Source organism: Boleophthalmus pectinirostris, unplaced genomic scaffold (genome assembly GCF_026225935.1).
Source record: "Boleophthalmus pectinirostris isolate CB_2022bp ecotype Guang Dong unplaced genomic scaffold, ASM2622593v1 HiC_scaffold_19, whole genome shotgun sequence".
Classification (NCBI taxonomy): Eukaryota; Metazoa; Chordata; class Actinopteri; order Gobiiformes; family Gobiidae; genus Boleophthalmus; species Boleophthalmus pectinirostris.
The window spans coordinates 25,884,030-25,899,963 of record NW_026571140.1 but is presented as its reverse complement, the minus strand read 5'-3'; the positions used below and the strand labels follow the sequence as shown (position 1 = coordinate 25,899,963).

The following is a 15,934-nucleotide window of genomic DNA, read 5'->3' as shown; positions in this document are numbered from 1 at the left end:
AATACAATATTTTAAACATTATTAATTCCACAATCAGAACAAGCCCACATGCAATGCATATCACTGGAACATATAGCCTGCAAGGCAATTAAAAGTAAGAAGGCCTATATTATTAATACTGATATAAAATTATTGAATATGACATTATCCTACTTTATTTAATTTGTCACGAATAGGCCAATGCCTAGTCAAGCGAGGTCTACTCTGTAGGATAGACTAGCTGATTTGCTCGTCGTCTCTTCTTACTGCCCGTGGGCGGCGCTGTTTCCTTGTACCAACGCATTCAGTATAGCCCTTATAAGACAATGAGACCTAAAGTCATTCATACTTCAGAGACTTGGGTGAGGGAGGGTCAGTTTATGCTTGCATATTTATATGTATCTAAACGTAAGTAGGCTGATGTTTTCTACAACTTTCTTGGAACTAAATTTATCAAAAGAATAGTTTAAACTGCTCTTATTATTTGGCCCTTAGTTTTTGCTGCTTACTGTATTTTTAATAAATAGCAGATACACTGTTTATATAATTATGCATAAGATTTGTGCCTGAACTGATACAACCTGACTTCTAAACTTGGTCCTTGATCCTCAGTGCCACTTTAAAATGATACACACAGTGATAAATGATTTTTAGAAATCTGCACCGCACTGTACTTTCAAGGTTCATGTTTTCATCTGCTTTGTGCTTTAATAAGTGGAAATTGTTTATTGCATCATAACCCTTACTATATATATGTATATATATATATATATATAAAAAAAAAAAAATGGATTGCTGCTTTATGTCCTTGTTTACGTCTGCAATGGGAGAGGCAGATGTCATACAACTTAGTACACACTCAGTGGACCTCTAACAGTTCACAGAGAGTAACATCCAAAAAGAAGAAAGACAATAGAAAACAAATTAAAATTGATAATGACCATGTAAAATTATTTTGTTGGTTATTCATTCATTTAGCAAATTGAAATTGCATTCATATAGATTAGTACACATATATAAGGATACACTGCAAAAGAGTCAAGTGAAGTGAACTGAACAGTGATCCTGATCTCATGTTGTTTCTGTTTCTAAGTAAATACTTTAGAACTTAATGTATCATCAGCCTTAGTCTCACAAAAGTCCACCAGCTATACACTTCCTAATGCTGCACTTTCTGACTCATATGTCAAAAGCCATCAAAATACTATTGATCATACCAGCTTAAATATTATATTGCTTTCAGTCACTTTAGTATGTAGCAACATAACATGATTGGCATTTTGTAACTTTAAACCATAGAATTGTATCTCTGTCTAAAAACATTGCTTAAGTGTGTTTTTCCTTTGTCTCTTACCATGTTTCTGTAAGTCTATAATAAGTGCCTACAATAAACATGTACTACATCAGCATCATGTTGTTAATAATTGATTAAATCCTTGGATTTAAGACACCCAAAGCACTTTACAGTGCAGTATTCATTCAGTCTACACTCAGTGGTGGTAAGCTATTACTGTAGCCATAGCTGCCCTGGGGCAGACTGACTGAAGCAAAACTGCCAATCTGCACCATCAGCCCCTCCGACCACCACTTTCATACTAGGCAATGTGGGTGATGTGTCTTCCCTAAGGACACAACAAAGTTTTTCGCCACTGGTGCTCCACATTCAAAGCCGTCTCCCATCCAAGTACTAACCATGTGTGGCCATACTGGCTTGTCAAAGCCTGATCCTGTCAGGTCTGAGAAACTAAGCAGGGCCGGGCATGGTTAGTACTTGGATGGGAGACCACTGGGAAAATCAGGTGCCACAGTGGGGCACCAGTAGCAAAAACTGCCATTGTGTCCTTAGGCAAGACACTTCACCCACATTGCCTAGTATGAAAGTGGTGTGTGCATGAGTGATTGTGGTGGTTGGAGGGACCAAGGGTGTAGATTGGTAGCCATGCTTCAGTCAGTCTGCCCCAGGGCAGCTGTGGCTATACTAGTAGCTTACTAGTGAATAAATAATGCTCTGTAAAGCGTCTTTGTGACATATCCCTGTGAAAAGAACTACATAAATAACTACTTACTTACTTACTATCCAGGCTCAGCCTTGTTTAACTTCTGAAATATGACAAGATCAGGCACAGAAAATGCCAATGCTATTGTGCCCAAATTACAAGGGGTTAAAGGTTGGAATGATAAGCAGGACCACTATACAGAAGTTAAAAAGATAAACTGGGACCATTTTCTATTTGCTCAGCGTCTTGAACAGAGAAATGAATATTATTGATTTTTCACCTCTGCCCAAACTTAAGTGTAACTCTTATTGCTCCAGTACATGTGGATTTATTATGAGTAGCTTGTTTTTTTACCTTGCAAGTAAAAGTTTTAGAGTGCCTTCCTCCACAATACTTTTTCTGCTTGCTGATCACTTTTTTTTTCTTGCCACACAATGCAAAAATATTGAAAAGAAAAATAAGGTATGTGTTTGTGTGGCCTTGAGTGACAGGGGTTGGCGATGGGGGTTGCATCTGAAGAAAAGCATTGTCGTCAAGGTGACAGCTCAGAGATTGACAGGATGCTATTCTCCTCAGGAACAGCGTCAGTCAACCCGTCACCCCCTCTGTACCTCTCCGTCTCAGTCCTCTTAATTTGGCCTTTTGTTGAGCGGTCACTGGGTTAGCTGCAACACTCCATGTGGCCGGTTTGATAAACTTCACAAAGAATAGCGCGAGGTGGGATGAACTCTTTGCACTATAATACACCAATTTGAAGCCCCTTTGATGCCATTAATGACCAAAACGGCCGCTTTGTCTCTCATGTTGTCAGTCCACACTCCCTCACCTTATTCTGGACTCTATTATGTAGCTGCTATCTCCTGAACGCTCTGTGCAAGTTACAAGGCCCAGGTCTGGCCATTGTGTCTGTATGGAAATTTCTCTGTGTGTCAGTAGGGTTAAAAGGAGAGAAAAAACGAGAACTTGCAGCATTTCCACACACATTGTAAATCCTTTCCTATAGTGGTAGTCACAGGCTGGTGTGTTGAGAGGAGATAAGGCCCCAGGCTGACTGAAAAGAAACCCATTGTATTACCAAGCTCCTCTCTCCTCTTCTCTCCTGTCTTATACAACGCCCTGCTTGTATGGGCTGCCATTAAAGACATTGATGTTGGCCACAGCTCAGTGAAAAAGGAAAGAACTACATCTGACTTGATTAAGGAGGAAACAAGACAAATGTTGAGGAGCTGTTGGCACTCATTTTGGAGAGGCAGCCCGAGCAGCAATTGTTACATGATATTATTAATTTAAAGGTCCTATATTATGTGAAATTGACTCTTGTACGCTTTAAGCCATGCTATAATGCTGTTACCTCATCAAAAACAGACTTAGAGTTGTGTTTTGTTTCATTCACACATGTTTGAGTAATCCTTTATTGTTAGTCTGTCTACATCTCCAAAGCTTCTTGTGATGTCATGCAGCAATAGTTTTCAAATTAACAGCTCCTTTTGCCTTTAGTTCAGTCGAGATTGGCAATTTGAGGGGCAGAAATGATCCAAATGATTCAGGTGATGGTGTATGGAGTTTAAAAATGCAGTGGAGCACTTCCTGTATTACAACATGACATCAGAAGTTAGAATACAGTGGTGTCAGTTTGAGAGGAGAACTCAGCCTATATTCAGGATTTCTACGTTAACATGTTTGAAAGAAACAAAACACAACTCTAGATGTGTTTTTAATGGGGAAACAACATTATAATATAGATCAGAAGATAGCGTAATATGGGCCTTGTAATAATTTTCCCTTTAGTTCTAGTTTTAGTTGAAAACACGTGTTTGTATCAGTGTGTCTTGTATTTGTTCAGTTAAGATTCAATGAAAGAAAATCTGAATTTTTTTTTTTTTTTTTTTTTTTGCATTGATTGTTCTGTATTTTCATATTAAATACCAAATTAAAAAAATGATGAAACAGTTCATTAAAGTTGATAATTAGATCAATCACCATTTTGATATAAATGTGCACCAGTTAAGCTTTCTGCCTTTAATCTCAGCTATCTCCATGGAAACCAGTAGGTAGTGCCTTCAGGCCAAGTCACTGATCAGATCTGTGAAGAGGTGAGCCAGGAAACAGTAAGACTGCTTCTTTTACAACTTATTTTTGAGCAGTAAAAATAATTGACACTGAATAAATGCAAGGTAGTAAGTTTAATGTCTTACTGTGGAACAAGCATGTGGCTCACCTTTCACTTTCACATTCGACTGGTTTCAAGCAATGTAAAATAAAAATTAGGACCTTGTCACTGCAAAGAAACTACTATATTGCAGTCTTTTGTATTGTCCTCAAAACAGCAACTATAAGATGAAAAAGTACTGTTACCCAGGAACACAATGTTGGGCTGTCATCTGAAACCCAGCAGTAGAATTGATCTATTATGTCCATTGTAATAGATGGCCCAAGAGGATGTTTTCCTACACTATGTTAACATCTTGAATATATTGCCTCCAAGCCAGCCTGCAATGCAATGAACAAATCTGAATGTGAGAGAATATGGCGTAGTGTAACGGATCATTGACCCACCCACTCAAGCACGCTCTCACCAAGGCTGCTCTTACAAAGTGCACCGCCAGACCCCTGACATTTTGTTTGTAATTGAGCAGCAAAGTGTCGCTTGTTGAGTCTCTCAGACATGATGGGATTTCTGAATTTAATCCATAGAAATGCCCTCGACTTTCATGGCTGTTTATGCCACATGACAACGCTAACAAGTGCACTACATAATAAGAGTTTACTGCGGCCATGACCGCCTGTAAAATTACTTTTGTACTTTACAAGAGCTTTTACACAAAAGCATGACATCACTTCATTGTGTGAAGTAAAACAAATGGATCGTTACCTTGGATAATGGGTTTAGACTTGCTTTATTCTTCATGTAAAAGGGTGAACAAATTACTCTGCACTCAAAGTGTATTTTTTAAGTTAATTTTTTTCTTTAAAGTTGTGTTTTTATAAATCTTGGCCAAGTGGTAAATTTACAAAAAAGATTTCTCTAAATTAATACTGACTTTGGAAACAGGAGCAATTTAATTCAAATGGGGCCAGTGGACCAAAGCATCTTTAATTAATTAATTAATTAATCATTGCATTTATATAGCGCCTTTCAAGATACCCAAAGTGCTTTACAGTTCATTATTCATTCACTCAACACTCAGTGATGGTAAGCTACTACTGTAGCCACAGCTGCCCTGGGCCAGACTGCGAAGCGAAGCTGCCAATCTGCAACATCGGCCCCTCTGATCACCACCACCACTCATGCACAAACCACTTTCATACTAGGCAATGTGGCTCAAGTGTCTTGTGCAGGACACAACGACAGTTTTTGCCATTGGCGCCCCACTATGACACCTGGAATTCCCTATGGTCTCCCATCCAAGTACTAACCAGGCCCGTATATATATTTTATTCCCATTACATTAAACAATGTAATGCTAATCTGTTCATGTTGATGTTCCCAATGATATAACAGCCACTAAACAGACAGTTCCTCTCACATTTTTGCATGTGAATATCATTCTAACCTTTGTGACAAAGTACAGCATTTCCTATTTTCAAGGGCGAGACTCTGCCAACTCTGCTTGCTCTACAAACAGGGTCAACACTGACCAACAAACAGACAAAGAAGGAAGTAGCACCTGATTAAATCAAGTGTTGACTCAAGAGCAGGATACGAGCGAGGGAAACAGACAGTAAAAGTCAGGTGAAAGCAGTCTAACATCACGTGTCCAGGCTGCTGCATTTCCCCAGAGACAATATAAGTGTGCGAGCCGACAGTTGGTGTGCTGGAGCAGGAGATAGGGCGCACAGGGGGATGAGCCACTGTATCAAGTAGTGAACATCTGTTCCTCATAGAAACCACAGGGAAATACAGAGCAGAACTGCTCTCTCTCCTCTGCCCACTGCGCTCCCTCTGGCTAACACACACCTTATTACCAGCCCTCCTACACGTGTGCCGTTGACTTTCCATATTTAGCATTAGCTTCATTAGCTGATACTGCTTCCTCTACTACAGCTGACCTCTGTCACCATTATTTTTCTAAAACACCAATCATGTTTATTCCATACCTCACAAGTTAAATGCTTGGTTAAGATACCACAATCTGTTTGAGATTTTCAAAGAAAATCAGATTTGAACTATTTTAGAGTTAAATTAAAAAAAAAAAAGTGGGTTACACATCTGATGAAATAACCAGATATATAGCCCACATGTCCATGATTTATTTAAGTATATCACTGTCATTTTGCCATTAGTGACAAGCTTACTACTGTAGGCAGTTGTTGGGATAGGCCCCAAGTATGTAAAAGTTAAAACTGATTAGGAAACATATAGAGTACATGAGAAAAATTAGGTTATTTATGTTCCTTGTTTGTCTATTCACAGAAATGCACTGTACATGCATCCGCATAATATGTTTGTAGAAAATTATAAATGCAAAGGGGGTAAATAATAACATAAAAAATATACCCTACACCCAACTACTTTACATAACTATGGCTCAACATGTGCTATAGAAATAGATAGGAATACATTATAAAATACAATGACTGTAAAATGAGTGCAAAGTGAGACTGAAAGTAAAGGAGGTATTGAAGTTATAATAACTTGTAGGGAATGCTGTAAAGAATAGTCTATTCACAGCAATGTGGGATTAGGATTTGGTCCAAATTATGAAGTCTATGATATAGCAGACATGAGCCAGGCCTTTGTTAGGGATTCTCTGCACCTTTTCCCTCAAAGACCCTTGATTTAGTCCTTGCTCTTGCATCTCTCTCATTGCCTGGGTACCACTATCTGGTCTCTCTGTGCGGCTGTGTGAGCACTGGGTGGCAGTTTCTTATTGTGAAGTGTCTGTCCCAGTGTGTGCGTGTGTGTGTGTATGTGTGCATGTGTGTGTATGGATGCTGCGCTGGGCTGATAAGAGCCAGGCAGAAGAGCCAGCGTGCCGACATATTCTTGCCACTGTGGTTATCGGCCGGCGCAGCTGTGCCTGAGCTCTGCGACATCTGCTCCCTCACAGGAAGCCTCTGCTGAAACTCACAACGCCTCGCTCTCCCAAACACACACACGTCCACACTGCTCCATAGAGTCTGCACACCCCAGCCCACTACACACCGCGCTACATCAGGTAAACTACTTGAGACAAAGAGTCGTGTTGACAATTGCCTCCAACACATTCTGATTCCCCTCTCTGAGCATTTGTATGAATACGTTCTTCGACTGGGTTTTATCACAGAATTACAGAGGGGATGCTTATGACTAAGCCTAATTATAGAGGCCTTATCACAGCAACGTTCACAAAGCTCATTACCGCCAAGAGACGGCAGGCGCTGCAGGTAATGCACTACGTGGTGTATTAGTCCGCCGCCTGGCTCAGACACTTTCTACATATTTAGAGTCTATAAAATTAGGCCTTTAATGTTTGCTCCTTAATGCATCTCCCTCTTCCCTTCAACCCTTCACTGATTTAAGTGGCAGGTTTTACCTAGAGGCCCTATTTTCAGTGCTTTAAGAATCAATTAAATTTTTTTCTGAGTTGGCTTCTTTCCTCGCAGTCGTGGAAGTATCCCTTGTTTGGCAAAAAAAAAAGCTCACTTAAAGTTTTTTTTTTTTTTTTTTCCATATTCATTCAGGCATTTGGAGTAAATGAATCTGTATGTATTACCAATGAAGCAACAACTAACTACACACATTAAGGCAAATACAACTAGAACACATGGCAGCAAGTTAGAGGATCTCTTAAATGTTATAAAGCAGGGCTATTCACTGAGTAGCACCAGGTGGAGGTGGAGGGGGATCCATCAGTGTTGTGTTTGTTCAGAGTGAAAATCAGAAATATGCCTGGAGATGAAAGAGGAGGCCTTAGACAGTGTCACATGAGTGGAAAGCCTGAAGAAGCAGATGAGCACATCCTGGACAGCTCCAGAGCTGGATTAGGACCAGGGAGAGGAGAGCATAACTGAGGAGCAACTATAATGCTTTACAGTTGTTGAGAATAAAAGAGGAGAGTATGGATGGATCTCACTCAGATGGCACAGAGGAGAGAACTGACCACCAAACTGGACCAAGAGGTTCTTGTGAAGAACCGATGGAAGAAGAAAAGGAAAAAAAGAGTGAGAACAACTCTTCAGAGAGCCTGGACAAGAAACAGCTACAGATGAGACTGGCTCAGATGACATCTCTAAAACAAAGTACAATTTCTATATGCTGAAGAGAAAAATGTACATTGCCCTGGACCAGTCCCATACTGTGGACAATAAAGATTGGCAAAAGGATCGCCCAGTTTCCTGATGTAAGTCAGTACTACAGATTCATCCAAGTATTCCCCCACCACAGCATGTGAACCACCGTGAAGAAGCTCAGAGGTCTGACTGGGCTGTATTTCGCCCGGGTGCCTATAGAGGAGCACTTGCAGAGGGTCAATGAGGAGGCCACTGACGCCATGTGGGATGAGTCTTGTGGATCTGGAAAGAACAACTCTTTGTACCAAAGACTTCACCTTTAAAAAAGCACCATCACATGGGGAACAGGTACCCAGCTATAACACTGAATACTTCAAAAATGTCACATATTTGCAGCTTTGTTCCAAACTCTCCTCAGTGCTGCAAAGGTTAAAAAAGTGAGGACAAAACAACGGACCTATAGTTGCTCCAGTGCCCAGGAAAGGAGGAAGAAGATGAATAAGTCAAAACCAGGAGAGCCTCCTGATCTCTACCAATTTGTAAACATCTAAACCTCTTCCCCTCACCTGCACCTGCTGTTTGCTCACATACCTCAAGCCAAATGGATTACCATGAGAACTGGAACCATCTATAGGCCGATGTGTCTTTTATTGCAAGACTTGCAGTATGTGAAAATACATTTGTTGTCAGGGCCTATCGTTGAGGTGTACACTGTCACCTGTTTTGATCAACCCTGCAAATAAATGCTTAAATATTGTGTATATCTTTTCAGACAAAGTAAGTATGACTACAGAAATTATGCTCCCAACATGGCCCATATTACAAGATTTTTCTAAAAATGTGCTAAAAAGTAGACTGTGGGGTTTTTACATCAGATTCCTCCCAAAAACAATAAGACAATATGTATTATATGTGTACCATGAAACATCTCTGGAGAGTCTGCCATCTGCCTGTCTCCACTGTGACATTACTGCCTAGAATGTTCCACAGCATGGCATTAAACTTACATACCTCCACAAAGACAAGCAGATGACGCAAATTTACAGGTCAGACCTGTGAAAAGGTGACGTCACTCACAGTAAGAATGCATATTTTTCAACAAATTTTTTCATAATATAAACAGCTATAGTTTTTATAGAATAAAAAAGATATGCACATCAAAGACAAAGAAATATTATCTGAATGGAGAATAGAGTTATAGTTACACAGTGCACCTTTAAAACTGCAGGGTCATATTATATCTAACCTTGAAAAACTTTGCATTACTGTAATAACAAGACAGTTGGTGCAGCAGCTCAACAAAGAAGCCTCAAATTGCCCTTATAACAGGCTGCCGGTGCTAAGTCAACACAAACTGATTATCTGTCAATCACTCCGAGTTAATGAGCAGAGTTGACAGCAGTGGGAGCTTCCATCACTCACCAGACTGCCAGAAGACTTCAGAAGACAGTCCTTCAGGATATAGTCCACTCCTACCTTCTCTGCATCTATAGTGGGCTCCAGCGCTTTGGGGCAGGTGCGGGGGTCTGTGTGCACTGGCTCGATCCCGGAGCGGTTTGTGGCTGATCAGCGTCACCGTGGGGACGCACAGAGCAAACGCCGAAGAAGAGGAAGCCTTTTTTAGACGCTCCAGGTGCACCTCAGCTGACATGCTGGAGTGTTGTCTAAATGTATTATGAGTCAGGTGGACAATTTAAGTATAATGAAGTCTCTGTATGTCCAAAAAAAAGGTATACCAAAAAGTTGGGAGGGTGTATCTTCAAAGTCGCCTGGCATCACTCATAATTGAAGCACATTCTCGATGATTCACCCTCTTAACTTCTGATTTCTGACCATTTCGCCTGCATTCCTACATTGATTGCACTCACTGAAAATCACATAAAAAACAAAACTCTGTCCTGTCTATCTAAATGCGTAGTGTGTCCTCTCTCACTAACTAGAACGTGTTATGTGTGAGAGCGCATGTTAGCGGGCGGTCAGCGTGTCTCGTGCTCTGGCTGAGGGGCCGTGCTCTGAGCTGTACCCTCCTCCTCTGCTGCTCTGCTCTGTTCACTGAAAGCAGAAGTGTATGGCAGCAGCACAGTGTCCACCGGGAGCAGAGGAAAGTAGACAAAATTGGTCCAAGAAATCATTCAAGTTAGAGTAAAAATGTATTGGAAAACTAGTAACTTAAAGAGATTGATTTATAAATTAAAGTGAATGTGACTGGAAGGGCAACACATAATGCAGAAAAAAAAAAAAAAAAAAAAACACACCTACTAGATAAAGAGACTAGATCATATTTTAAAATGTTGACAGTAGAAAGATCAAACAAAAACATTTCCTAAAGTTTGTCTAGCATGTTCGATGGTAGAGATTATACTTATCTATCTCAAGGGAGACAATAGGCTACATTACAGGTCAGAGCTGTGGAGAGGAGACCCTATTCACTGACAGAATTATTTTATTCTTAAGCTATAGAAAAACATGTAAAAAAAACATGTGTTTAATGTCATACCATGGAACATTCCAGACAAAGCACTAACATCTCCACCAGAAAAGTTGCGCAATGCACCTTTAAATAAAAAAAAAATTAAAAATTAAAATAAAAAATAAAAAATTGTAGTTAAAGGATGCTGCTGAAAATTACAGATAAAAACAATGTCTTTAAGTTAGTCAAATAAATGTAACTGATGCCACCCACTTCTGCCCTGGAGGCCAAGCTGCAGTGACATCTACAGACCGCAGCAGGACCTGGACCTCCATCTGGGCTTCCTCTGTCAGGAACCAGCTGTGTCTGCGGCCCACAGACGTCTCGCTCTGCATGCTCTATTTAAGCTCAGCGCGCTTCTTCCTTAGGTCATTCTTTCTGTGCACCTTACTCAGACCCATTGTAAAACATTTTACTGCCCCAAAATCACTGACTTGCCTATGTGGTTGGGTAGAATTTGTTTAATACAATAGCAAGCATATTTAATGACATAGAATTGTATAACTTAATGCTTAATATTTAGAGCATAAATAAATTAGTCAAGAAGTTCAGAAATGAATAAATTACAAGTAACGGTGCCTGTTGACACTAGGGGTGGGCATTTTCTTGAAATGACCAATGTGAGAAGTTGGTGGCAAACAGTGACATACATACATTACAAAGAGAAATAGTGATGTGACGCTTTCACATCGTCACAGATATGAGATCATGTGTGCCCTAATTTACACCATTAGCAGTTCATCTTTAGACTCTGGTCCACACATGCTAAAAGATTGTTGGCAAGTAACATCAAAGTTGCAAAAATAAACTTTACAGAGTCACAACAGCTGAAGGAGCTCCCATGTGAAACTCTACCAACACTGTTGCTGTCGCCTCCTTGACCTCTGACCCCTGAGCACTCATTAACCTCTAGCCTAAATGAACTGCACAGTCTGACAGCAGCCCACCTCCTGTGCACTGACTACAGTGACCACATGCAGCCGCACTCAGTCACAGTCAAACACAGAGCCACAGAGGCAGAAGTGAGAGGGGATGTAGCACACAGATGTGTAGGGCCTGGCTGAAACCAGCTCACAGATGGTCATGAGCTCAGAGGAAGTGAGACAAACTTCTGTTGGCTTTTCTAACTCACAGTGTGGAGGCGGACAGAGAAGTGACTACTGAACTCAAGTCTACACCAACAAACTTCAACTTCAGAGACTCTCGTCTCAGGAAAGGAAACAACAGGATTTCCCCTCAAAAGTAAAACTTTTCCCATCTGTAGGCAAATTTTCAATTACAAAACCAGACTCTGTCTGCCTCCTGAAATGAAGCTGCATGTGTCATATTTTAATCATGTAAGATAAAGATTACCAAAGTGAATAATGTTTGTGAATTCCTCTGACCAACATGCAGTCCCAGTAACTTTAAGCTTGTGCATTACTGCCTCAGGAGAACACATTGTATATTTTGTTCCAGCAAACACAATATGTTTACTGAGAGACAGAAAGTTCACTGCCACACAAAGAGTCTGAGAAGTTTCCCAAGTGATCACATGAATGAATGAATGAATAAATACAGTAAATAAAATGTATACATGTTACCAAGTTTCTTGAGTTTCTACAGATATTGTACTTTTCCTACATAGTTGCATGTTGTGAGGTACAGGTACATAGACAACCATCTTAATGACAGTATATCCCATATTAACTGTATCAGGTTTTACAACACTGATAACAGATAAATATTCCCACATGTCAGTGCACACAGGACATAAATATGCACATCTCCTCTGCATATACCTGTTAACTGCCTGACTCTGCACCCTCCTCTCAGATGTTGGCAGGTATAAAATGAGTTTTTGGGGAAGAGGGAGATAATGATTCTCCCACAATCACCAGGGGCAGCTCTGGTTGTGGCAGGTGCTATCACAGAGGCGACCCGGTGGTGCCTTCTCCCCTCTGATAAGGTCAGGGCCATGGTGGGACGGGCCAAGGAGGGAGCAGGGCACAGAGGACGTTAGAGCCCTGCCTTATCTCCCCCCAGCGGCTGCAGACTCTGGCTCCAGATGCGTTGCAACAGAGCATCCGTGTCAGAGAGATCCCTCTATCAGCGACACACAGGCACCCCTCACCAAATACAGGCCCACAGGAGGACACATCAGGGCTTCATTACCTCTTTAAAACTGCAATCAGCATGCAGTAGCAAGCACCCAGTATACTTTAATGTAGCACTAACCTGAAGGAATGGGTCAGTTTGTGTCATGCAGTTTGGTTGTTCTAAAATTGATCCATCTGGTCTGATTTAACAGTTGTGTGTGACACTTGGGTACTACATTTACAAACTATGAAAGGATGAAGAAAATAACTTACTCATTGTCACAAAGCATTTGACACTTTACCAGAAGTCAACACATATGAACATTCATGAACATGTATTGTTTTAGAAAGTTTTTTCAGTGAAGAAAAGCAGTACCAACCATATTCAGTGGTTTGCCATCGATACAGTATTTTACTACAGCGTGCATTGAAGTGACCTTATCACAAAGTGCTGCTCAATGTACTCATTTACAAAAATAAAGTTGGGTACTCCAGTTCTAATCCAACACAATCTGTAAACCCATCAAAAACTACTTTTTAGCAAGTCAAAAACTCTCTGTCCCATACTTTCTATGCACCACATAAGAGTTTTTCTCAATTGCTTTGGCACTTTTATCTACTCTAATTTTACATTTGCAAAACAGCTCACACAAAATCCTAAACAGGTTTATGTTTTTTCAAAACAAAAATGTACATTCAAAACTGATCAATCATCTCCCAAAAGCAAGTTTTTCAAAACTTTTAATCCTACTCTCAGTGACCACATTGAAGCACTGGTTGAGTGTAGCCTGAGTTTGAATTTTGGGCTGGGCAAGCTGTGCTTTTTTATTTAAAACCTGTCTGCATTGTATGTAAAATATAAAATTACATTACCAACTGCAAAGTACATTTTGTAGTATTTGATCAAAAATATTTATGCAAGAAAGATGTTGGAATAGCATGTACATCAGTACTTTTGTACTGTAATATGTAAAGTGTTCTTGAAAATCAAACAGAACTCTATCTGAAAGGCTACATGAAGCCTACTCAATGTCTGTACTCAATGCTAGGCACAAACGTTGATAGCTCTTTGCCTTGCACAGTAGCAGTCGGGCATGGGAGAGTCAGAGGCGGGGACAGTTGGCGTCTGGTGAAAGCCGACCATATGGTGAGGCTTCTTGTCTGCTTCTAGAGACACCTGGACACCACTAACAACATGAACTTTTCAACTCAACAACACAGGAACTTATAGCACATTTTATACATTGCATTCAGATGTAAAGTTCAAATATTGACTGTTTTATAAATATATAGATGTGAATGTATTCTAAGCAAGAACTCCATGAATCCACTTTATAAAATGTTTGTCTGGTGTCTCAGTTGTCTCATTTGGAGTTATATTACCAACATGAGTCATTCTGAAGGATAAAGCAAGGACATCTGCTCCTACAGAAGTCTAACAATATGGCATTGTTTGGGCACTGACAAATAAAGTATGTTTCAAGTCCCCCACAAGATGGTTTCTTTGAAGTCTTTAGAAATGTGCAAATTACAACTCAATCATTTTAATTCTTTATCAGTAAAATATATTTAAGATAATTTAAATTCAAACTAGAAAATGGAAACTTTTATTTCCAAATTATTCTCTCTCTCACAGACACACACACAAAAGGAATCTGGAGAGTCTTGGCTTAAGCACTGAGTTTAGAGTGACAACCATAATTACATTAATACTTAAACAGTCTTGATGTTTTTTAGTTTTTGTTTGTTTGTTAGTTTAGTTTAGTTTTATTTGAGAGAAAAAAAAATATTATCATATTTTCTGTCTCACTTATAAAACAGTACATGTGGCTTCAATAAATGGTGAGACATTTAAATAAATAAGGGCTGAGGGACAAGGGCCTAAAGGAGGGATAGGGACGGGGACATGTGGTTGTCACAAAATCATCTTGTAGGGCTGAGAAAAATATGGACTTAGTTACTTGAGCTTGGTAGTCATTTCTTAATGGAACAAATAATCAGACGTAAATAAGTCGGATGGATCATTTGTAAACAGTAACATTTAACATTTCTAAAGCGAGGTACTCCCATTAGATTTCTCACAATAGTGCCATCCTGTATGATCCTATATATTAATGACACGTTGTCCCTTATTAGTTTAAACAGCAGATGAATACACCCGCGGAGGCCCCTTCACCTCCTCTGTGGTGTCTTTACTCTCCACACCTGTTTGGCTGCGCGGCATCAGAAAACCTCTAGATCTTAACAGAACTCTATAAGTTAAACCATCCCATCTGTCACAGTCCAACTCCGCACATGCACTGCCTTTCTTATCCCCGTACAGCAGCACACTTGGCACGCATTCAAGAACTGTCAAAGCGCACCTGCTAAATGAAGCTCGTTCTCACACACTCTCTCACACACAAGTATAAAGTACACGTAGTACAGTAAATACACACGGCAGGCTGTGTACACGTACATGCACTCTAGTAGTCTGGTTTATGCTCAGGGATACATAAACTGACTGGATTGATAAGGTCACAGGTGCTACTGTTAAAATGTACCAATTTGTGTCAGTACGTGAGACGTGGTAAATATTATTAATCGAGTAAGAAACAGTGAGTACTATACAGTTTCATACGTTTTATGAAAGCTAAGAATGTTTTTACTTTTGTTCATTTGTGTAAATAATAGTATACTAATGATACTTTGCAGTGACTTCATGCTGGGGGTGTTCTGCATGTATTTGTATGGCAGAATGTTCAGCAGTTACCATGGTAACAGAGCAAACATAGCCAAAAAAGTTTTAAGAAAACTGTGGAAAAATACAAAATGGATTAAACAGCATATTTGCAGAACCCTGTGATCAATAAGAGTGTTCATGGTCATTTTTAGAAGTTTTTTTTTTTTTTTTCAACAAAACGATGAGAAAGAACTCAAAATCTGTTGGCTAATGCTAACTAATTTGTGACTGTAGTATTATTTGAAGGGGACTTGTTTAACACAAAAAATTTGCTCAGTTGTTGTAGTTCCAGCCAAGTCATTTCTTTCTGGTCAGATTTTGTTAAATAAAGCTCAAATTGAAGTCTAACAAAGTCTCAGAGGAGAGCCAACATTTAGCATCACACCCCCAGAGAATGTTAATAACGTCAATTGTGAAGTATCTCTGAGGAGATATTGTTACTTTGCTAGGAATGTTTCACAATAAATATGGAAAT

The 15,934-nt window shown here is 39.8% G+C and overlaps 1 protein-coding gene across 1 annotated transcript in view; it reads right to left on the bottom strand.

The window, feature by feature from the left end:
• The window catches only part of cbfa2t3 (CBFA2/RUNX1 partner transcriptional co-repressor 3), a 17,644-nt gene extending 7,433 nt beyond the window's left edge, over positions 1-10,211 (bottom strand). The window contains exon 1 of the mRNA XM_055154325.1: positions 9,612-10,211. Coding sequence (XP_055010300.1) covers positions 9,612-9,840 — 229 coding nt within the window. The 5' untranslated portion in view covers positions 9,841-10,211. The remainder of the gene's footprint in view (positions 1-9,611) is intronic.
• Between the last annotated feature and the right edge of the window lie 5,723 nt (positions 10,212-15,934).